This window comes from Diadema antillarum, unplaced genomic scaffold (assembly GCF_040938485.1).
Source record: "Diadema antillarum isolate AM-2024a unplaced genomic scaffold, OU_Dant_1.0 scf00000093, whole genome shotgun sequence".
Taxonomy (NCBI): Eukaryota; Metazoa; Echinodermata; class Echinoidea; order Diadematoida; family Diadematidae; genus Diadema; species Diadema antillarum.
Genome location: NW_027270982.1, coordinates 2,956,265 through 2,981,706, shown reverse-complemented (window position 1 = coordinate 2,981,706; position 25,442 = coordinate 2,956,265). Strand labels below are relative to the sequence as shown.

General features: G+C 40.1%; 1 protein-coding gene across 1 annotated transcript in view; it reads right to left on the bottom strand.

Annotated features, from left to right (window-relative positions):
• Positions 1 to 25,442, bottom strand: part of LOC139718379 (uncharacterized) — a 94,748-nt gene that overhangs the window by 6,319 nt on the left and 62,987 nt on the right. Inside the window, exons 5-14 of the mRNA XM_071629849.1 lie at positions 7,507 to 8,313; positions 5,544 to 5,669; positions 4,644 to 4,808; positions 4,198 to 4,283; positions 3,648 to 3,748; positions 3,146 to 3,216; positions 1,703 to 1,810; positions 1,234 to 1,304; positions 665 to 785; positions 65 to 229 (exon numbers count right to left, since the gene is read on the bottom strand). Coding sequence (XP_071485950.1) covers positions 65 to 229; positions 665 to 785; positions 1,234 to 1,304; positions 1,703 to 1,810; positions 3,146 to 3,216; positions 3,648 to 3,748; positions 4,198 to 4,283; positions 4,644 to 4,808; positions 5,544 to 5,669; positions 7,507 to 8,313 — 1,821 coding nt within the window. The remainder of the gene's footprint in view (positions 1 to 64; positions 230 to 664; positions 786 to 1,233; positions 1,305 to 1,702; positions 1,811 to 3,145; positions 3,217 to 3,647; positions 3,749 to 4,197; positions 4,284 to 4,643; positions 4,809 to 5,543; positions 5,670 to 7,506; positions 8,314 to 25,442) is intronic.

Below are 25,442 nucleotides of genomic sequence, written 5' to 3'. Positions count from 1 at the left end.
TATCACGGTGCTTCGGTAGAGTGATTACAAATCACCACTTAATATGTGCCTAAGTATTACTTACAGCAATGGCTTTCTTGAACTTCTCGCAGAAGGTCTTGAAGGTGAGAATACATTCTTCCAGCTTGAAAGTGGTAGAATCCTCGCAGAAGTACTCGGCGAGTTTGATCCGCAGCTCTTCCACGGACTCCATCATGACACCGATCTCCTCCAAGTCCTCTTTAGCTAACTGCAAGAAGAAAGCAATCAAGAGACTATTAATGTAGCACACGTCGCCATTTTGTTCACTTCCTATCACGCCTTCTGAAGTAATTCTCATCAAATTATGAATACTAGGACCTGATATTGAAGGAAATGACAGTCCTAAATATAGCCTAAGGGAAAATGACACGATGACAGTATGACCATTACCTTTTAATATTCTGATTTTGTAATCTCTTGAAAATGCCCCTGGATTCTCCAGTTGTAAAGTCTTATAAGATATCGAAGAAAAAGAAATATATTGTATACTTTAAATGTCTTCTACTAGTACATGAAATCAAATCTGTATCGATGCTTTGAAAAGGTATCTTGATTTGTAAAGATAGGACGATGATGTGTTCGATATAACAACATGCAGGGTGCGAACTGAATGGGAAAGACGCTATCAGGGCTTTAAACATACCGTGAGAAACTGTTGTATCGAGTCCTTCAAGTTGTCAGTCACCGTCTCGACCTGCTGAGCGACGGCGTCGACTTTTCCCTGCAGGGTCTTAATATCTTCTTGAAGCTGATCAATGGCGAATCTGCAAAGGGGGGGGGGGGGGGGAGGGGGCACACAGTGGGTCACAAGATTAATCATAGCACTGATTGGCCCCTAACAAAAGTTGTCTCAACAGCCTGTTACTACTGTACTTAGCGAATCATTGTCTTTTGGCTCTTCTACTCTCAACAGGAGCCAAACTCTTCCAAAATACTGACGCTAATATTACTTAAAGGGCAATAAATCGCCCCTAAATATCACAACAACAGAGAATATGAATGAAAACAAAAATGCTTAAGTCTTGGTCCTTTAATTAGATTGAACTTCTACACATCATAATGTGTCCAACTGTAAACAACGCTATTAAAAGCAACTCGAGGTTCCACCAGCACTTGAAACGTGTCCCGTAAAGGATGTTAGTGCTTTATTCAAAGCTCAGCTGTACTCAGAACTACATCTGTTAGAATGACAACAAAATCCTTCATTCTTACCTGGACGCTTCCTCGAGGTGAAGGAGTTCCTCAGGGAAATGAAGGAGGTCGGGATCCTTCTCCTCCGCCAACTGAAACATTGTAACAAAGAAAAAAGTTGAAAGGGCTGCACATCTTAGGAGAAAAATGATGGCATGTACGTGTCCAGGATAAAATGATGCAAGTAGAAGTAGTTGTGAAATATGATGATTATTCAAGTATCAAGTTCTGGGTTATTCAAAGGGCAAAACAATTTTAGCTGAGGCAAAAGTCTGACTCATCAACAAATTGTGGGAAGAGCTGCTATTTTTGAATTTGTGTTCCGTCCTGACTATAATTCTCTCTCTCCCTCTCTTTCTCTCCTTATCAGTCTATCTGTCTATCTCTTCTCGAATTTGGTTGTCATTTGGCTAGACAACATAGCACCTGTAAGGTGATATGATATACCACGCACACTGTTCTTTTTCTATCAAATCTGTTCAGGGCATACCTGGGCGACGTAGTGGAGTAGGTTCATCCTCGGCTTGTTGGCTCGCGTTTCCACCAGTTTTAGCAGGGATGACATCTTGAATCCGACCGCATTGCCCGCGTAACCGCCCTGAAGAGTGAAAAGATTCCAGTTTGGATGATTTAAGTCTCACTAAAACTGTCTTGCACCTTTAATGTGACATCATTGCGTTAATGATTTTTTTTTTTTTTTTGCTGAGCAACTGTTGTTCACGATAAAATCATACATTCGTCTCCTGATAGGGATAAGGACTGGCTTTTATCCTTCCATATCGTGGTAAGAAGTGCTGGCATATTTAACGTGCGGGGACTGCAAACGCTGTCACCATGGAAATGTCTCTTTACATTATGCATCATACATTTTTAGGTGATGCCTTCTTGTTTTGCTAAATATTTAATTTCCTGTTATTTTCTTGCGATGAAAACAAAAGCAACTTTATCCCTTTTTACGCCATCTCGAAAAGCGCATTTGTTACGGTGATTCAGAGTCCGTCTAAATTCAGCGTCGGCAAGTTCACCGACTGTGAAACATGTAGGTTGCACTCTAACACGTATCTGGCGTAGGGCCATGTCTCTTTTGCGTTGAAGAGAGACTGCGTCACTACTCATTTTTTTTTATCCCCCCCCCTTTTTAATACAAAATGGAGGCAGACCCATGTTTTAAAGATACATGTACTTAAGCTAAACTGTCAATTTACTGTAAATTTACATCTGTGTATAGTCAAACGGCACATTTGCCATGATCTCGTGCAATACTGTCAAATTCGCGAGTTTAATCAATAGGATACTGCCTATCACCACATCCGGTTTCCGGATATATCGTCTTTCCTGTCACTATCTCATCAAAAATCAGAGTGGAAGAAAAAAAAACCCAACCCAACAACATTCCCCCAAAGAAGGACTAACAGATAGTCACCATTCATTATGAGGTGTAAGAATGTGCAATTACCCTGCAATTAAAAATATTCTAATTGACGCTCGTGGATGTCCTTGTATTGAAGTAGCGTACCATGCTGGGTCTTTCTGTCGTGGATCTGTCACTAGCAATATGTTGTATTTTCTCGATCCATGAACGACTATTACAAGGGGCAAAGGCATCACAATTCCGTTTTCAATTTAGAAATCATTATTGTGTGACCTATGATGCAAGGTACATTTATGCAACGTCAGCCAGTGAGTTCTTTTCCTCGACCACGTCGAATTGAACTATCGTGATCAAATGGAATACATGATCAATGATTTGTTATGAATCGAGATCATGTTGTTATTGTGTATTTGTTTTATTTATTTTTTTGTCTTGACACAGATGGTGTGTCTTCTATGTCTTCTACTTCTGGATTTTTTTTTTCAGGCACAGAGGCAGCAAACTGGCTGCACTCTGTAATGGTAAGGTAAGGGGAGTGTGGGGCAAGTTGGATTTACTTACCGCATTCAGGAAGTTACCGGTCATCAGAACAAGATGCAGAATGTCCTTCAGCGATACGCATTTTAGGAGCTCTGTGATAGAACAAAAATGGAGGGGGGGGGGGGGAAGTGTGAAGAAAGGGTGAACATCAAGTTCCATGTATTACAATATATTTTTTTATGGATCAATCTGAAGCTAGAAGTAAGTGATTACAAATATTCATTCTCTCTGGGAGTGAGTTTCTTTTTGTCGACACCATGCTATCATTGCATAACTTCTCTTTGCAATAACTTCATTTCTCGACACCGATATACACAAGCGTAAACGCCATACATTGAACTGATATCTATAATCTGATGCCGGAATGCGGATCCTGAGACTCGTTGAACATTTAATCGGCAGCACTTACTCGCCACTCTACTCAGCGTGAGAAAATGTAGAGATGGTCATGTAGAGTTGTTTGATAGTGCGGATACGGTATCCAAAGATGCGAGAACGGACAAAGTTGAGAGAATCGACATACCTCTAGAGGCTTGGACGATCGCTTCTATGGAAGGCATAAGGTAGTCCATGTTGGCGGTGAATTCTTCTCGAAGAAGCATGCTCTCCACGCGAAGTTTGTAGCTGTTTGATGATAAAGAAGAAATAACATCAAGCATAGTAAAATAAAAACAACTAGTCCGTGTGACGTATTGTTGCCAATTCAAGGGGAGCAGAGTCAGTCAGTCTCCTCTTAGAATAAATGCTCAACACACCACAACCAAATTCTTGAACAACTTCATTGCACTCACAAAAGTAGTTTAACTAATACAGTTATGATCTGCAATACCATCTAAAAACGATCGAAGTGAAGTGGCCAAATGATTTGAAGTCAAGGCTAACAAAATTGTACAAGTTAAATATCGATACGGAAATGCAAAGTCCATTTTCAACATAAACAGAAACGCCATTCATGTGCTTCTTGTTGGCTTTAACGACTGCTCTGAGTAATAATGCACGCTATCTCTCAAAGTGTGTCTGTGAGGGTACAATCTATGTTCGACGGGGGTGTGTTCAAAAGAATGGATACTCACTGAGGGATATCCACGAGTTGCACGAAGAACTTTTCGGCCTGGCCCAACTTGCTTCCATCCCCATCGAATGACCGGATCATTTCAATCTAGCAGACACAAGAGACAATAATTATGAAAACAAACAAGGCAAAACGATAGGATTAGTAAAGACTCTACATGTTGAAGCGACATGTTTTTGATAAAACCCTTAAACATGATCAAAATGTAAACATAGATTAATTGAAAATATGACACTTAATCAAAAGTTGCATTGGATGTGTCATCGGTAACATTTTGACCACTGTATTGAATTGCATCATTGCTTCCAGTTAGTCATTATCTGGTAGTTACATGTAAAACCTTAACTATCATGACTATTGAAGGTTACTGGTAAGTGTCTTACATGAAAGTAAAAAAAAAATAAAGAAATGAAATATAAGAGAAAGAATAATGAAGAGAACAATTACTTCGTCATTTTCTGGCAGGATTTTGAGAAGACTTTTCAGCTTCTCCGCGCCGATTTCGCTGCTCTTGCCACCTGCTATGAGTCCCAGAATGACGTCATTGGTGGTACGAAATTGCCTGAGGAAGATGTTGACATTGAGACTCCTCCTACTGTCCAGCAGATTAATCTGTCGAGAGGAGGAAATTGACAAGACTTGTCTAGGAACCGGAAGTGTGCGAAAAAAGATTCGGATGTTGGCTAATAAAAACACATCAAACTGCTCTGCAGTAAAGATCAAACTACGGGGTATATCATCCCTGAAATTATGATTCGAAAAGAACGAAATCCGGCTTGATTACCATTGTGTATATTGCAGTAATTACAATTATAACTGTTTTCATGGATGAGTCCATTGCGTGTAAACTGTCAACAATCCATGCACCAATCATTTCCTCTGTTTATATGCTTAGTCACTGTGACTCCCTTGTTTTTGTCTGGTTTAGAGAGAACTATAGCTGCTTTCCCCATGTACAACATTTTGTATTAAATTGTCATCTCTAACGGGAAGAAAGGTGACATCACGAACATTGGGGAAAATCATAGCTGCAAGGTAGTCGAAGGCTGGACGAGATTTAGATGTCGACAGGCTGTGCTTGAATACAATGTCAGGTGTTTCACATCCGTCTCATGATAATCAAACTGTAATTACCCCATAGCAACTACATGGCAAGTGCAATAATTTAACCATCTTTCTCCCACAAGAGTCCCAAGAACCAATACATGCCAGATCCAGTTTTCGTCATTGACCCTGTCGGTACCATGGGGCAACTCTCTACATACAATGTTAACAGCATTTCAAAGTGGTGGTGCTAAAAGGGTTAACGGATTTATCATCGCAGTGGTCCGCCCATTAATATCGTACCTCTTGTGAATCTCGTTTCTTTTGGATCTCCTTCTCTTTGCCCTCTTTCCTTTTCTGCTTCATGAGATTGGGCTGGCAGAACAACTCCTCCACCATCTTCCAGTCAGCGTTGATTCCATTTTCAATCTGCACAGAATAAAACAATGGACATGTAAGGGGTGTTGAGGAGTGATGACCTCCGGAGTGGGGAGGGGCGGTGGAATCCAAGCAAGTATCAATCTACCTGCATTTTGTTTCGAACAGAAATCCTTGAATTCTATTGAACAGAGCAATCATACCATCATTTACGCATCTATTCCATATACCGCTGTATCATGGACACGAATCATCAAATTATGATGAACTTTTCAGGCAATCATGTCTTAGGAAATTAAGACTGACCCGACTGGCTAGGCTGGAATGTCGCTTCAACTTGTACTTGACATTTGCTGTTGAGCGCAATGCCTAACTTGGTGTGTGTTTGTAAAGGGATACTGGATATTTTATACATTATGCCATTTCTTCGAAATCAGGAAATGATTTTCCCAGAATAACAACGGAAAAAGAAACGTCAAAGGAAAAGAAATATCAATTTGCTTTCAAATCAGAACCACATTGAAACGCTACTATGATGATGAAGTCCTCCTGTCCTTTTTTCTGTCAAATCGGTCTGCCGTTTGTCAACGAAGATAAAATTTGAACGCATATAAATGCTGGTATACACGTCCGTGGTCCCATGCATTTGTTGAGCAGGTCATGCGATGCCTGATCACACTCAAATAGCTTGATACACCATTTTATTTCGGGACTTTAGTTGAAAGATTCGTTCTCGAATTCTCATTTTATATGTTCTCTGAAATTTCAGATACTTTTCAGATACTTTTCGATTAAATGTTCAATAACTCCAATTTAAGAACAGTATTCATTGACCATCGGAATGTAATTGCCGCCTAAATTCAAAGAACTAGTTTGTTTGTTTGGTGTTTTTGTTTGTTTGTTTGTTAGTTGGGTTTTTTTTTTTTTGGGGGGGGGGTTGTCTTTTTCTTGGCCATCTCGGATATAACAAGCAAATGGATTAGCTTCCATCTTTTTGGGGGAAATGAGTTTGAATAAACTGGTAGAGCGATTCACTGTGGGATACGACAGAAACATGTAGGGATAGTCGATATTTTTGCTTATCAATGACGCCCGTTCGCGAGGAATCAGGCTGCAAAAGTGCAACGGAGCGATATCATGCATTCCCCGTTTCCCGGCCTTCCGTCCGCCACGCGTGCAATCGCGATAGGGGGTGCATCACACCGGAGGAGGGTAGTGGCGGTTCCTGGGTTGAGTGGCGGAGCAGAACAAAAATGGCATGTCCCGTCTACCCAATCAGGGATGGTGCAACAAACCGTTGATTGTTCTTTCTTGCGTATACCAGTTACCACCAAGTCATTATCGGCGAGATAATACCACGATGCAGTGCCACCGATTGTGCGGTTACAGAAATGTGGTTTCCTTTTTACTCCATAGAGAAAAAACCGGAATGATTAAGTTCTACCGCACAGTGAAGGCCACTGGTTGCAGATACTCGATTCTTTATACTCTGCTTGTAAGCGGGTATTTGGGTCTTCACTGAAGCAATTACTGGCTTTTAAACATTTCAATCACTGCAAGAAATTCCTAAGGGAGACTGAAAAATGATTCCAGAAGATAGGAAACCCCATGGGTCCTGTCATTATAGGTTATTAATTGTTGAGATGTTTGTTAAGTAATTGATGTTTCTAAGTAGTACTGAAGCCTTGGCATCTAAACATTAAGGTATTTCAATTAATATGCATGCTATACCAAATACAATCATACTTCTAACAGTGAGCAAACCTCACTGATATTGACTGCTGTTACGCCGATGGCGAAACGTATAAACAGCACAGTACTCCTGTGTTCTTGATATATAAAGAAATGAATGAAAGAGAGACGTCTGTGTCTAGAAACCACATCTCACCTTGTTGACTTTGCTCCATATACTGTTGTTGGCAGTCATAACTTTCCTAGGGGGCAGCTTAACCCAATTTAATGTCCTCATTCTCGATGTGGGTTTTACACTCGGTACGACGGTAGGAGCCATCATGTGCATGGATGAATGGCCAGGGAGCCCTGGTGCTCCTGGTGGAGGAGGGGGCATTCCCGGAGCAGGTGGAGGTGGGGGAGGAAAGCCCCCTGGTCCAGGGGGTGGTGGTGGTGGTGGTGGCACAGGCATTCCGCCCATCCCAGGGGGTGGGGGAGGGGGAGGAGGGGGTCCAGCCATGGGTGCTGACGGCGGAGGAGGCGGTGGGACAATGGGTGCGGGAATCGGCAAGGAGGAGGGAGGTGTGATCGAGGAGCTCGACTTCGACAGTGACACACCGTCCGTGGAGGAATGCGTTTGTATCGATTCAGACAAGCAGGGTGCATCCGCTACGCCCATCTTACGGGGTGAGCCGATCACACCATTACTTTCACTGACACCAGCGGGGACACTTATGCTTCCATTCTCAGACCTGGGCGTTAAAATGTCTTTCCCATTTTCTCCCCGAGGCGTGCTGGCGACGCTGTCTGCGCGATTTCGCAGCGAGGCGACAGACCGTGCGATCTCCCTCTCGCCGAGTTTCAGAAGCTTCTCAACGTGTTCCTTCTTCTCCAGGAGAACCGCCTTGTGGATCAGCTTCTCGGATACTTCCCAGATGACATCGTTGAGGGCGTCCTTGGGGTCAACACGTAGTAGGTGTTGGAGGATGGTAAGGAAGGGGGTCGCCTGCGGTGTATCACTAACCTGTGAAACGAAAAACAACAAATACAACACTAGTAAGATGTGACATTCAATATCATCACGCAGGTTGGTTGGAAAGAAAATTCACTGGGTGTATAAAAAAAAATCGATAACGTCTTATGTTAAACTGAACTATAAGAGATGGATGGAAGGCTGATGAGGATGGAATGTGGAAGCAAGAAATAGGCCTACATCAAACCTTCTCAACGCTGTCATCGGTAGTATCGATTTGATTACTTTTCGCGCCTAATAGGTGGCCTGAAATTTCTTTTCTTTCTTTTTTTTTTTGCTTTAACCCAAACGATTGAATAAGAATTACTTTGATGACAAGGCCTTGCATTTGACAGTGCGATCGAGTCAAGGGCCTCCTAATTGACATTCTTGTAGATCTTGAGCGTTCCTGTGAAATTTTCTTGACCAAGTGATTCTAGGCATTCAAAAAGCTGTCTTAAAATGTTTTCGTTTTTAATTTGTCGCCTTTTCAGTCTTTGCCTTTAAGTGAATGCGCCATGTGATAAATCGGTCTCAAATACAATACGAAGCTACGCGTAGCTCATCAAAATTTATGATTCATTCATCCAACCAGCAAAACAAACTGTAGGCATTCAAACACAATGGACACAGTATGAATACGACTTGTTTGTGAAATCCCCTTAAAGTCGGAGACAATAAGTAACCATTTCCGCTAACTGACACACGTGAAGTTCGAGAATTCTTTTCAGTGAAGAAAATACATTGCACATAATTATTGCTAAAAGTCCAGTGTGCGCTCCCTGTAAACAAATATTTTTCAGTGTTTGAGTGGCGGACACGAGGTAAGTAGTGTATGCGAGAGAGATTTATCGCTTCAAAACAACATGAATATGTCAGTCACGGGAGACCGCCGCCCTACTCTGCCCGGCGCCATGCTTGGCGAATGAAAGATTTACTGTTGGCACGAACAGCTGTCGAAAACGCGTGAACATTGTCCTCGGTAAATAAGTAAAGAGATTCACATTATTATGTGTGTACGTGTGTGCGTATGTGCGCGGGGGGGGGGGGGGGGGGCGCATGCGGTTCATACTAGTATTTCAAAGGAGGTGACATATTTTATTTCAAGTTTGCTGAATGGTAGTCCAAAGTCATAATTGCAACATGTGCTGTGGGGAAACCCCACCACAAACATACGAATGATAGATGGAAACAATATAGAAAGAGCTGCCCAATATGAGATGAAAAATTCTTATCAGCCACTGTAAACGAATAAAGAAAGAAACACACATATTTTTGTACGTATATTCATAATGTTATGTAGGCCGCGTACGTCGTACGTATATAGGTTGTACGTATTGTACGCCTATTACATGCTTGCATCATAGAGCAACATAGCTATATTGCTCCTTGCTTACATTCAAAATTGTTTCTTGATAAACAGATCGAACAAAGGAGCTTGAATGAGATTTACAATAAGGGTTATAATAGCAGTTTGAAAAAATTCACAGCATTCAGTCATTCCTTGTTCTTTTATGACTGACAATAAACCGAAGCATCGTTCATGATATGCTTTCAGAAAGAATTATAAGGCGCCCGGCGGTTCTTCCTTTATTTGATGTGGGATATTTCCGTTCCACCTACCACAGAATAAACATTTCGAGAAAGAGCCCGGATTTAATTTTGAAGTACACGGAAATGCAAACAAAAGTCATGCATATTCCTTCGGTTTGTACGCTTTCGTCAACCGCATGCTAAAAATCATAAACAACATCGACGATATTGTAACAGCAACATGACGGCAGATCGACGCCGCTGTAATCCTCCCAAGCCACCCCCCTTACCTGAACAAAAATAATAAAGAAACCTTACGACCTTATGACAGCATTCTGCATAAAGTAGCAACCGCGCACTTGACCACTGTATTAAAGGCATTTGATTGAGAAGCAATGCTACGAGCACAATAATACTCACAACCACGTTTCTTTCACTTCAGAGGAAGAGTGTAGTGCGTGGGTGCGTCCGTCTCATGTGGAATTCCTATTCTCAAATGACTTTACATGCATCACGATGAAACTCTGCGTATGTCCCTGGACCTACTGGGCATTTCCCACCTCCCTACGCCAACATTCTGATGCAGTTACATTGCATGACTAAGCGTCAAAACCCCCAACAAAACTCGAAATAAAACGAGGGAATCCCTTGACCTTCAAAATGTGTCGGTTTTATCATGTACGACATTTGGGTGATCTCATCACTGAAAAATGCGTTGTTGTGTATATATCTTTCCTCACAGCTGTCTCCAATTGTGTTTGGCCATCATTCAAATTCCACAGTCATTATATACTTTGTTGATTTAAACGATTCAAATGCCAAAACAATGAATTAGCAGAGGGGGAAAAAGCGCCAGTCGGTCCGAGAATCATTCAACTGGAATTTACAAACCGTCGTTATCATTTGTACTTTGGAACCGACACGTGGCCGCTGCAGAATGATATCACACGGTCGTCAAGTAATTTACTCTTTACTGTCATTTCCATTCCTCCTTTTTTTTTTAGGAATGCCACAGACGAGGGGCTGGACGAAAAACCCCGAGTCAAAGGTACAGCGTGCTCGTCCAAATTCGATACAGGATTAATCAAACTTAATATGTTTTATTACAATGCATTATCATTTTTTTTTTTTTGGGGGGGGAGGAAATTATTCACATTTTTATTTCACACGTAGCTACCCAAACTTGCCTTTATCGTGTGTTACTTGACATTGCAGAGTAACATTAAGAACAGCGTAATTTAAAGACCTTTGAGGTATACTTTGAGGCTCATAATATATTACAGGACTAGTTATGCCGCCTATAATCTGCTTCCATAATCCCGGCCAACAGTAGACTCAATTTTGGCAAAACGTCTCACCTGAGGGCTTCCGAAAAATGTCGGAGACCATTTTTTTTTTTTTTTGTGATCTCGGCCATCGGTTGGTAGAACGGATGGATGACAAAATCAGACCCGAGTTTTTCCCACATGCGCATTGACGAGGTACTGAACGAGCCTGTTCATAACTGGCCAATTTGGTGGTCATTATGTAACGTTGTCGTCTACGAAAAATTATTGTATACCAATATAAGATTCTACTATTGGCAGTCGCATTTTGTTAAAAAGCTGCCCCTTTTTGTTCGCGACAAATCTTTGATAACGAGTGTCTTTGATGAAAGACTAATCAAGGTTAGATTGTAGGAGGTGTCCCTTTTTGCATGCGCAGTGACTCACTGGAAAATCAATGGAGCAAGATAATGCTATGTCACAACTCAACACGACAACCGACGTTTTCTTTTCCGTTTTCCTCTGCAGAAGCAGGAATTAATTGACCTAGAACTGATGTAACATGACATTTTTAAACGAAAGTATCAATCATATCAAGCGGATGGCGAAAGGGTGTCATTCTAAAAAGACAGAAGTCTTTAATTTGGTATGAACTTGTTGGGAATAATTATAATTTGGATATGATATCATTGAGCGAATCGAAGAGAATGAATCTGAATTGAATCTCTTTCTCTCTCTCTTTACGTGTATATATATATATATATATATATATATATAAATATATATACATATATATATATATATATATATATATTGATGTGCACTTCCAGAACAAAACAAATAATAAAGATATCAGTTTTATGCATTTTGCTATGAAGAGAATAATCTTACAATTTACATGGGTTGAACGTAACAAGCTGAGTTCTCTGTACAGTCTTTTATAATTCTTTTTTAATCAATCAAGGACTGCGTGTTCATTCCTTCCCGCTCTCCAAATCCGATGTTTGGAGTGTGTAATGAGTGTGGACATTTTTCCCCTCCCCTTAAATACCCAAAATATTAGAGGGGTAAGCAGATGACGCATTGGACGCAGTAAAAGAACACATTTGTAACATTCATACCAAAACCGCGGCTGGGAACAAACACGTCACTCTGTACGTGCACACAAATATTAACGGAGCAGACAAGCCCCTTGGGTGTTTTGGAGACATATATTCATAACATAGACGTGAATGATGAGTAATATACGAAGTTTGCAAACAGGCCCCCTTTACTTTTGCTTCATGCGTGGGACGTATTATGTTTATTCAATATTGGTGCGGTGCTAATAATTGTGCACACCTTAGCAAATCTTTAGGCGTGTTCTGACTAAAAATACAACTGAACATTCAGAGCTGATAACTGGTGGGATTATAATATGGAACATTTTTTCCTTGTCACTGCTGAGGATTGCTTAATATTTTGTCTCCCTTTTTTGCCTATGATACACATAGCCTCAGACATAGGCCCTATATGTTTAGATTTGTAAAATGTTTTTTTTTGTTTCTTTCTTTCTAGTTATCGGCATATTCACATCAATTCTTATGAAAGCATGAAATCAGTTGTTTATCTCCTGCTTACTAAAAATGAACTGACAATCGAAATTATCACTTCTCCACTTCAGGCTACGATATCTGCTGCGAAGCCCATTGTCAGAAAATGTTATTTCACTGGATTGCGCATATATTGGGAAATTAACTATAATAAAGTGTAATCACTTCGATTTGTAAGCACTCGAAACTTTTTTCCCAAGGAGCTGCAATGACGATAAATTAAGTGATTAAAGTGGCTCCCAATTATTTTCTTCTCCTACCCCTCGGAAAGCAGGCAAACAACGTTCAACGCCCTTGACAAAGATTTCTTTTAAATGACTTAGCAGTCAATTGAGAGACCGTTGAACTTCTGTATTTCAGTCAGCGCTTGATTCCGATGGCAAATTAACGAACCATATCCAACGCAGTGCTGCCGATTCCTACAGTGATGACAGGGTCGTCATGTCAAAACCATATGCTTTAATTGCACAGACTTGGCTTTCGTTATTCCTGATTACATCTACTTAAAAGAGTCACTTTTCCCAGGGTTTTCCCAGCACGAATTCTTTTCGTTATGATGCTAATCAACAGTGGCGTTCACACATGAATCAACCCAAACAAAGAAAGCAATTAGAAAAAAAAAACACACACACATACACGAAACAAAACCTGATAATTTTCCATTGGAAGGACTATTGATAATATCGCCACGTCTGGCTGAGTCAAGAATGTTAATTGATATGCACCAATGACAATACAAATATTAACATACGTGAATAAGCATAAAGTTTGGAGATCACCTATGTTTAGAACACCCCATCAACTGAAAATGCTACCAGGCATCATAATCTGACCGCAGAGCATGCGAGACATCAAATCACCTCTTCTAGCAGCAAAGTTCCATTAAAATATTTGTTTTCGCAGGGAGTGTAACGACTACAGTCAGGGCACCAGATTCCTACTCAACTTACACATAGCATACTAAAAAATCACCCAATGATACACTCTAACCTCGAGTCTGACCACTGCTGCCTTTTTTGGCGAGAAGAATAAACAGCTTCGGTATTAAAGAAAGCGAATTTCATCTATTTTGCCAGAACGGGGCCGAAGGAGTCAGAACGCTGGTATGTGCCTTCCGAGGTTTGGGCGAATTTCAGCCTATATTGTGTGCATCATGCCAACGAGACAACCTTTATTCTCGATTCCTTCCGTCACACCCTGCGCGTCTTCAATGCCAAATAGATTCCCGACTAAAATGTTCCTAATGTCACGAGTTTATACACTGCAGTTATGTGCCCGGCCCTATCATGTGCGTCAAGAGATCCAAACCAAGCGGATAATACGATTGTAGTCACTCAACGGTCCTTGCTCACAGTCACATTGTAGCTATAGAGACAAATAACAATGTGGACAAGTGGTCCCAGAGCAAAAACGATTGAAAAAGAAAGAAAGAAAGAAAGAAAGAAAGAAAAAGAAGAAGAAGAAGAAGAAGAAGAAGAGATGTCCTGTTTACGTCTTGCTACTGGCTGAAGCTTCTCAAACATGAATGACGATATTTTTTCGTATAGTTACCAATGAGTTCCCGCCTCGATTGCGTACTTGCGTACATAAGGGCTCAGCTGACAAGACATATATCTCATGACTTTAGAGCACCAGTAAAGAGCTCTGAAAATGATAATCGTGATCCCTCCATTCTGTTTATCAGTAAAATCAACCTTCCCTTCAAATCCACATCATCGCTCCAGGTACTCATTAGATCAATAATGGTAAAAATAGAATACCAGCAAGTCTATCATTACATATCGTTATGCTCTCCGCTGAATGATGATTTGAAAGGAAAACGGGGGGGGGGGGGGGGTGCTGCTACTGACGTCAAGACATGAATGACTGACATCATCTTTCAACTAAGCCACTGAAATTGAGTCACATTATACTCATTTTTTTTTTCACACTCATCTTCCAGAACATGCATTAGTTCAAGCAAATATATATTCTTCGGTTGCTAGGAGAAAGTTTGGGTAAATAGGTATAGCTATGCTTTTTGGGGGATAGTCAGATAATACAATCTAGTCATGATATGCCAGAAGATTCAGAGGTGAGAGCGAATATAGAGGAAACAATGGGTGATAGTAACAGCACCTCCTTGGTAACTCCAAACACGCCATAATCAGATAATTTGATCCAATCAAGGAAGTGTGCAAACTCTCCCTCTCTCTCTCTCCCCAATGATCCCTGAATGATGACGGATCAGCGCAGTGGAAGATTGAATTCCGCAGAACGTCAGTACCTCCGTGGTAAACCGCCACCACTTGCTATAAATGCTGGTGAAAGTGGTGGTCCTCCTCTCGCGGTTTGCGCTCCGAGAAATTGATGAATCGCACTCAAAGCCCGACAGAACATCTCTCAAATCATCAGGAAAAACAAGACAGAATTTGGAATGCTTGGCAGGAATTACATACATACACATATATTACATATACACACACACATACAAAACACGCATACATCATACATACAGTAAGGGTCGTTTGGTTTGTGGTGTGGCAGGTTTTTAACGATTGTTCAAAGAGGAAGATTGATCACATCGTTTCACCTACTTGAAGCAGTCATGGATCATATCTGTCATCCGCCAGACACGTACAGAAACCACGCATATCATCCACACAACATTACAGGTGTGCGCAGCCCACAGAAGAGGGTGGTGGGACGGAAAAAATAGACGACTCTTTTAACCTCATGGAATGAAAACATACAAACAAGCACACACCGAAAACATTATACCATGTAGCAAATGAGGCATGGCATATTGGATTATAATATAAAGTGTTCACTTCTTTGTTCATGGACTTCTCTCCCTGACCATGCTAACATGTGCGGAGATATAAATTTCAGTCAAGTGCTATTTTTTCACCTCAATGCAAACGTAAACCGAGACACTGTCGAATCATGTTTCGTCGAGAAACACGGCAGACGAGAGGCATGCGAAAACATTGTGAGTGATCAACTGGAATTGCAATGAGACGGCGGATTCATATTTCCTTGGCTGCCTTAGCTTTGCACAAGGCTAATGATTTCCTTGACACATCACGCCACTAAATGAGAGAGAATGGGAAATGATAAGATTTCACACTGGTTTCCGAAATAGAAGAGAGATTGGAATGTGGTGATCTGTAAAATACCACGAACAGGAAAAAGGGTGGGCTGATAATGAGAACGATATAGTTTCGTAGACAACTTGTACTGGTTTCTGCGAAATTGTTTATAATATGAACAAAATTCACAGAAATGAAGATGCTCACTGCATTCTTTTTTTCACAAAGTGCCTTGGCAACAGCAGAAAAATGTATACATGTAAACCATAATAATTACTCTTCCAACCTCAATGGGTAAAAATAAAAAAAAGAGAAAAAAGGACGGACAAAACAGAAACCATAATTTGCAAGGTCTACTTATCTTCTTCAATCGATAGTGAAAGTACTTCAGAGCCATGAAATGAAGCAACAATCAACTGCTCATGGATCGAGCCAAGTTCTTTGTAGGCTTTGAAGTGTGGTCGCGCCAGAAGGAAAAACAGGAGTACACTACAAGTGTATTTTTTCTTTATTCGGCCACGAAACATGATACCCTTCTACATCTAATTCAGTCGTGTGAGATGTACATGGACGATTTGATTTCATTGATAATTCCTCGTCTGATCTGTAAAAAGAATGGCATCTAGCCAAATGATCTGCATATATCAGTGCATCGCATTGCCTAGAGAGTAGCAGATATCATTATCACATCATGATAATAACGATACATATTTTTGGGGGGTTACCGTTTCGAAGGACCAAGAAATGATGCGTAAAATATCAAGACAGAAAATCGTGAGATGATTGCCAATGCCTTCATAATCAAATGAAATAATGAGTTCCCGAGGTAGGTATAGCCGTATAGGACCTACTTCTGACATCATCATTCTGGAAACGGTTCAAAATAGATGAAAGTCTGTGAAAATCAGGCAAAACTTTGCAAACACTTGCAACGATTTCACACTCACCTGTTTTCCGGGTGAAAAGCGAAAGTGGCAGCTAAGCGTGCAGATGAAGTTATTCCATGTACTTCCTCAAGTTACAAATTCTATATTTCAGTAAATGCGCTATAATGCACAGAATCCACAGCTATTTCCACGCCTACTGAATACATGTAATGTCAGCGAAGGGTCGCGGTTGGTCCAAACTTTTCAAAACGATCTTACTAAACTACAGAGGGCCAGGCTTTGCTTTCAACTCCGGGCGTGAACACGGGCGCCCTACTCCGAACACTGTTGACTTACAGACTAACTGCTTGGTGATGCACGCGTTGGTTTTATCACAAGAATGACCTTGCTACCACAGGCGAGCGCGCGTTCGCCACTCTTATCGCGTGGATGTACATTATACAGTATTGAACTGCTGGGAGGTTCTTGTCTGCGTACTGCGGGCGAACAGGTATACAATCCTTTTTGGTATTATGATACAGACTGAGGTTAGCGTCGCTAAACAAGGTCTCTTTTGATACTTATGGGACCATATGACAAGTGATTCATTTGTTCGTTTCGGTAGAATTCGACTCAGACAGCCTACTCTTTTAAGATAAAGAGCAAAAGTTAGTTGGAAAAAGCGAGGGTAACGTCCGTGGAGTTCCCTTCAGTTTTACTCGTCTGACCACTCAATAAATAAACTAAAGCGGTCTCCGTGTTTGGAAAAGGCTATCGCACTTCGAAACATGCGCACTTTTCATTCAAGAGGGGGAGGGAGAGAACGCGGGAAGTAACCCTGAAAATGGAAATTGAATAATTCGCATACCTTTCGAAATCGTACAAAAGAGCAACGTCCGCAGCGTCCTAGGTTAATCATCATAATTGCACTTTCCACATAAAGACACTTGTTACCCTCTTCAAGAACAAAAAGGTGCCGTGTAGAAATAGATAGAATTTAATGGTTATGGCACAGGGTAAGGATGGTTTGAGCATTGGTAAGCCCATATTCCCCCTGTTTAAACCCTCAAAACGCAGAATCATACATAATTGTGTAAACATACACAGGGTCTACGCACACATTTAAGATATTAATAGGCCTACATGTAAACATAACACAATACATGCAAGGGGGGTGTCCATCGAATGCTATACAGCAGAAAAGCATTGTTGCAAACATGACCATCATAATTCAAGGTTATTTCTTATGTATTTCATTGTTTTTTCCGACCTTTTGTTTTATCATTTTTTTTCTCAAAATTTATGACACAACCTATTTCAAGCATAATTATGCTAAAATTAATTAGTTTCAGCCTATGTAAGTGAAAATAATCATATCTTTATGAATAAGAAGAGAAAACTCCATTTGCATAGACTTTATACACAAAATCACGTTTTTTGAGCCATTTTCGGTCTGACAGGCATGTATAAAAGGTCGCGCAGCATCGTAACAGTATGTGCGATTTTCGCAAAAATGGTGTCAAAAGATGCACGAGGCTTAAAAGTAAAAAGTCAGCGAACGGCGCGGTCAAAAAATTTCGCGCGGCGGAGTAGTCGCGAAAAATGTCGAGGGGGGGGGGGGTTGATTCACCCCCCCCCCTCCCGGCCCTTTTTAGGGTTAAAATTCTATTTTTTTTTTCACTTTTAAAGGCAATGACAACAAGTCAATGAAATTTCGATTTTTTTTTTCTCTCTCTCTTACATTCAAGAAAAACAAGGCACGCAGCCATGCGATTTTGAGACATAAGTCAACCATTCGGACAGCGTTTACATGAAGGACGGTGCTATACTACCTCAATGATGATTTTCCAACCATGCTTCAGTGTTAATCACTGTTGTGATGGAGACTATGACATCACCAAAACCAAACGAATGCTTCGGGTGGAACGAAGCGGAAGTCATCAAAACTGACAATCTCAAGTCAAACACACCAAGACTCTCTTCATTAGGGATTCTTGAAAGCCAGAGCAAATGAAGCTTGAGAACGAGCCTATAAACCAATGAACCCGCAATCAGAGACCCCGACACAGTCATAATACTTGTTTGGGGTTACCCACGTGTCTAAAGCTTCGGACAAACACAACAGAGATCCTGAGTTTCGATAATCACTGATTCAACAGCATTTGAACGATTTACGCCTTTTGTCGAGCAAACCAATACCCTCTTTTTCTGAGAATGGGAAGCATTATATAACAAAGCAGCTCGGGCCACTGTGACCGTCTTATCACGCAGAGAATCACTGACTGAAGCCGTAACGATTAAACCTTTTACAACACAAGCGGTTTTGCTTTCAACCAATTTAACTGTTTATTATAGGGTTTCAGAGAAAATGAACTAGAAAACGGGATCATTGTTCTAGAGGATGACAAATTTGAAGTGATACACCTTTAGTAACCTTAATTCCTGACTTAAAAAGAAAGTAAAAATCTAAACATCTTCTTGTTCAGAATGGTAATACAAAAGTTCACGAGATCTAGTTGATAGTGTGAAATGTCAAGACGAAAGTGAATGAACTGCTTAATCGTTCGTATGACTTGATCGAGCGCAAAATCGCTACAATTTTGTAAAAGTTGAAAACAATCATCATAATAATTATCATGCCAGTTCGTCGCGTTCGTCGAACTTTGTCTGCATGTAGAAAGTACACAGATTTGCTGTAAGATTATGATTTTGCGGAGGATAAATGAGACCAGCAAATAAAGCCATGCCTACTATTGACTTACGCGATTGAAGTACAGGGAAAAGGCCTATTTGTGATAGTGTTACAAAACAGTGCAGTTATTTGAAATCATGGAAGGACAAGACGGATGCCAATCTTTTTTGTATCCCATCAATCCATGGCAACATTGAGGAAATACAGGAAATACACAAGAAAGAGAAATAGCTGTATCATAAAACGTTGCCATATAAACATAGTATTTATAAACAATTATTCAGCTTATATAACGGTGTTGTTTTGAACCATAATTATGTATTACATTTGCATTGTGTCATACAGTCGTTGTTTTTTATGGTATTGAAAATTGATTGCTTTGTATATAGATCGAAATTAGGGGTTTTGTCAGATACAATCCAACTTATAGGTCTATCACCATGGTAGTACTTTTTTCTTTCTTAAATGCAAAAGTAAATTCAAATCGTGTGCTGAGAAAAAAAAAGGAAAATCATGTATCAAAATATAGCTGAGTCATACTTCATCTTCTGGTCTCTGACTGTGTGTTTTGGGGTATTATTTCCTGCGAGGTAACTATATATAAGCAAGTTTGCTATGGAGAAAGTTTTTATGAAGGAAATAACATCAGACATTCTTGGAAGAAACAACCTAACAACACTGTGATTATAAAAAGACCAAGTCCTACTCAGACAACTACCACCAACACCATTATTGCATAAACGACTTCTACTAAAATAGTGATAAGAATATAAAGGTGATAACAGTAGTATAGCGGAAATAACAATGCTAATAGCAATTAAAATATTCGTGTCAAGCATTATCATAACAGCTGCATGATTATTGTCATTTTCTTTGTAATAATCACGATCATTAATTACGATCATATTTTGTGGAAGAGCATAACACCTTGTGACTATTCATGGGACGAGAACAAATACTCCGAGGCACAATTTCCAAGCTCGTGTTGTTCTTTTACTTTTAAACAATATTAATCCAGGTTTTAGAATATGCGGTTGATATCATGAGATATACAGTACGATAAGAATGTTCGAAAAGCTTTCGAAACCCAGTCGACTCCTTAGGAAATATGGTGTTTTACATACCTCAAATTGAGATCAACCACTGTCATAATGCAGGTTTACGACAAAGCCACAACCGCTTCCATTATGGAGACATCCCGCAAAAAATATCCTATTTATCGACGCTTTTATTATTTCATATTTTGTCTGCATTGGTTCACGGTTAAAACAAACAACCCATGTGACTGATTTGGCAACAGGAACTTGGAATAAACAGACAAAAACTGATCCATATCTGTCTTTAATTTCAAATGGAAAAAAAATGTTCAATTATCTCCTATATATGAACATTACTGGAGAATTGAACTTTTGTGGCAAACATACAAACCTAGCGACTGAGTGGAGTATGAATATCTGTTTCGCTGCGACTGGGGTAGCAATAGAAGTGAAACTTTACCCAATGGAATATTACCAAACAGATAGAACGGTAAACTTTTCATTCACATCGTATGGAAAGTTGAAGGATTTCAATGGGTCACGTGTTTTCAGGAATTTTATCGGCCACAATGACATAATGAATTATTCAAAGTAAATATGGCCATTCCCTCATGCTTCACACATTCCCATGCACACATGATCATTCTAAAAGAAAAAAGAATATCTTATGACAAAAGTCAAGAAGGAGTTATAGCCTGCAAATCAAACTTGTACATAGTTCATTGCAGAAAGTCAAAACATTGTCCATCACTTTGTACGACAGTTTGCAAACTCAGAGGGATGCGAACACCAAACGAAACGTGGATCACACATTAAAGAAAAAAAATCTATACCAGATATAAATCATGTTGGATTTCCAAGGCAGCTTGAAGGAGATCATGCATGTACGTGTACTGTATTTCATGTTGACTTTAAAGTGAGCTGTTAATAACGGGTGAATCAATGCATTCTCAGAGATCGCACCCAAGACGTGCAACAAGGAACATTGAGCGCAGGAATAGCAACACTGAAACGTGAGTTACCTTCACAACACAGCGTGTGATTTAGAAAGTGGGCATGAAAATCAAAAGAAGATAAACCTCTATTATATCACAGCTTTTAATTATTTCTGCGAAAGAAGAAACCTGGGCAGAGCGTCAAAATATTGACATGCCATTCTTGTGACGTACGTGCGTCCGCTATACCAACTAATCGGTCAACTTTCTTGACTCATCGTATACCTTCCAAAAGAAACTGACCCAGCGTGCATGCGTGAGCACCGCGCCTCAGGTGAGAAGGAAAAAAAAAGTAGTCTTGTCTATTTGTGACCGTATACATTCATCATGACTGTTTTCACTGTGTTCCAGTCTGCCCACACAAGTCTGTAAATAACAATAATTCTTCGATTCGGTCATTAGTGTTCAATGTTCAACTTCGGCCTATCCCTGACCAACTATTTTTTTTCTGTGTTTTTTCCTAGCGGCAATGTTATCGGCAAAACAAAACAAAAGATCAAACCGGTAGCGGTCAGATTATTTAGGTTTGTCAGTAATATGATTTCATTTCATTATACTTTCCAATAAATCAGTCTGAAATAGTTTCTAAAATTCGTGTTTGGTGTACAGTGGTATCATCATCAGACAGGTCTATCAAGATCGCCACAGAAGTATTCTGTAGTGTACTTGTTCCTGTGAAGTGTTTACTTATTTCAAAACGGATATATACCTGTTGTCATTTTCTTTTCTACCGGGATACTTAAATGTCAAAAGCGTGCTGTTTAAGGACGGAGGATAAAGAAGAGAAGAGGATGTAAATAGTGTAGAAATAGATTGCCCCACTGTGAACAGTTAAAGGTGTATCGGTTTTTCTCTTCCACTTGCATGCCAAATAAAGAGCAATCCTCGCAAAAATACCATGTGATAGTTTACAATAAATATAGGACATTTCTATCATATTATGTCGAAACTTCATCAGCGTAATGACCATTTTGCTCTTTGTTGATGTATCGTGAATTCTTGCGTACAGCGTGCACCTGTATACATGTAATTGATACTTGAGAAATATCCTCTGGCTCTGAAATATAAATCAGCACTAAATCTATCTTGTGATTTTAGCCATCAAGTTGATAATCATGTTTATCTGAGTTGACACTCTTTTTTCACAATCTGACAGATGACAGATTGACACTAATTGTTTAATTAAAAAAAAGGACGACAAACGTGTTTGATTTCTTTGCACACATCCACAGCTCCGGAGACCACCGCAGGCAGCGATAATCCGAATAGAAGTTTATGAAGTCATTCATATCTAGATTGGCAACAATACAGACAAGGGAAGATCTGGGGTTGAACTAGGAAGCGTTGAGCGGAAAGGGAATGGAGAGACACACACAGTTGTACTTCCGGCGCTTCCTCACATAACACATTTTGTTATTTCAGGTTTCAGCTTAATTACAATTTTCTTCAATGTCACCACCAATGATATATCTTGATTGCACAGGTTGCATCAGTCGAAGTACGTTGCCCATACTAAACTTTTCGGGTATACGAAATTTTTAGGTAGTTGTACTTCTGTATTTGAGAAGAATTTCTATTCGTGACTCGACCTCATCAGCACATTCTATAAGGCAAGTGCACATCGAATGCTCTTCCTCGACGAGTTACGACACAAACAACATTTTGACAACTGACTTGCCGGAAATACCAACAGTTCATTCAAGTATGCTCGCACTTTCGGAGACTAGGGCATTCGAATTACCCAGTGGTATCTTCTCCAGTTCTTATTTTCTTTGCTACAAATCGAAACGGCCACTATACTGCCCATGCTCTGATCTAGGAAACGAAATAATACTTTGTATTTTCTAAGTATTTGCCAAGGTTGTTCCGCCTTTATGGATTGTATTTTTTTTTGTCTGTGCCCGCAAAGTCTATAACCTAGCTCTGAAAGGTAAATATCATTAATCATAACTGGTAAACAAACATATAAACCCTATCAGCCTTACCCCCTACATTTGTCAAGTAACTAACAATTGACTTTTGCTGTCTGTAATGTTGTTACGCATTTCATTTGTCAAATGATGTGCAGAAAACATCACTTGAAATGAGAAATAATACCACAAAAATAATTCAGGAAGAGATTAAATCGTCAGCAAAACATGTTTATTTTGCCGTAATAGGAAGTTGGCTCTCATCAATCAGAGGCAATAGGCTCCCTACAAGGAATTCGAAGAATATAGACTTTTAACCGCATCCCACCCAGCGCAAATGATTGAATTGATATCTAACGCTGAATACAGAGACGGACCTTGTAGAAGTTCTGAATGCCTTTAGATGAGGCATGTAACTATACGAACTAATTGCTTCCTCTGCGCACGTTGGAACCAATATCAATTCCACTATTCATGACTCCTCTGTAACACTCATGTCGGCCGAAAGTCCCGGTTAACTATACTGGTTAAGATAGACGGATTAAAATGTATCTCTCCTGACTTAACCATAAATAAAAGAGCAGCCTTTTCCCGCCGTTTTATCCAAAACCAAATTCTCATCTTACAAGAATGCGATGGGGTACTGATTTTGCATCCAAAGCATGCAATTAGAGCTGTAAACAGGGGGCATTTCATGAAGAGTTTTGTCAGATTTTTTTTTCTGACCAGCTGTTATCAAGCTACTGATATCCCTGCATCTGATTGGCTGAGAGCAAATTTGTTTGACAAATTGTTGGATAAAATGTTTCATGAAATGCTTCCAGAACAACAGAACCCCCCTCCCCCCCCCCCACACACACACATACACGATCTATCGGCATCATGTTGACAAATAAAACTCGAATAAAAATTTAAATCCGTTTGACAAACTGTTTAATGGAAAACACTCGAATCATCCACTGTCCGGTACTCAAACGGATCCTGGCCCAACAAGGCGACTAATTGACCCGATTCTTGAACGGGGGCCCCGGATGTCTTCCGGACAAAGACCAAGAGAATGGTCTGTCAAAGAAAAAAAATGTTCAGAGGGATATGGAAAACCACAACAACATCAACAGAAGTTGATTTTCAGGGACGCCCTGACATGACCCCTGTTGTCGCACCACAGTAAAAATCTGCGTACAAGCCCAGCACTAGTAGCAGACGACGACATGATTTGTATCTGTTTCTTCCTTGTTTGTTTGTTTGTTTGATTGTTTTACAATTCCCGACTTATATAATCAGGGGCCTCGAAGAGAATGAAAGCACACTTGTTCAATATTGCAGGTTATATTTTGTATACACTTCCAAACACATAAAATCGCTCAAGGAATTTCGATGAAATTTAAAGAAAGTATGGATAAATCATTCAGAAAGTTTGCACAGCTTTTGAGCTTGGCCTTTACAGTTGCTCGCGTTGAAAGTTGCTGTACTCCAGTTTTATACTAAAATGGTCATCTGCATCTGGTGGGAATTGGGGTGGGAAAAGAAGAGATATAGGTCCAGTGGTATCACACGAATCGACCTTCAGCCTATATAGGAGACCTAGCCGAGATCTTGCTTTATTCTTCTTCATGTCTCGAATTCGAAGCTGTCTATTGTCTCAGGATGAGAGGTCAGTTATAATCACAATATTATCAGAATTCTGGCGACATCCAAATCGGTCTAGATCGGATACCACGCGGTGCTCTCAAAAATAGAATTAGGAAGCGACGAGCGACAAGCGGAAGGTGGATTGAGCTTCGTAACCAGAAAGTGACTGTTTCTGACGGATGGACTTCATACAGATACGAGCCATTATCACCAAGTCCACTGTAAGTATGGTCCTGATGACATTGACACGGGAAAACAAACAAACAAACAAACAAACAAAAATAGGCGGGCCTTTCTGACGCAAAAGCTAACAACTATCAACGCAATGACGTTGTCGCGCCTTATCTTTGTAGACGACGTAAACAAGTGTTTCTTTACCGATGCATGTGGGATTTTTGGTAAACATTTTTTTTTCCACGGTATTCGAAAGAATCAATCACATGACATGAGTAATGGATTTTCGCGTGAGACGAGCGGGAAGGTGAAAAAAAAAGTAAATAAGATTGAGGGACAAAGTCTGATTCGATTCAGAGGGATTGCTATTCAGG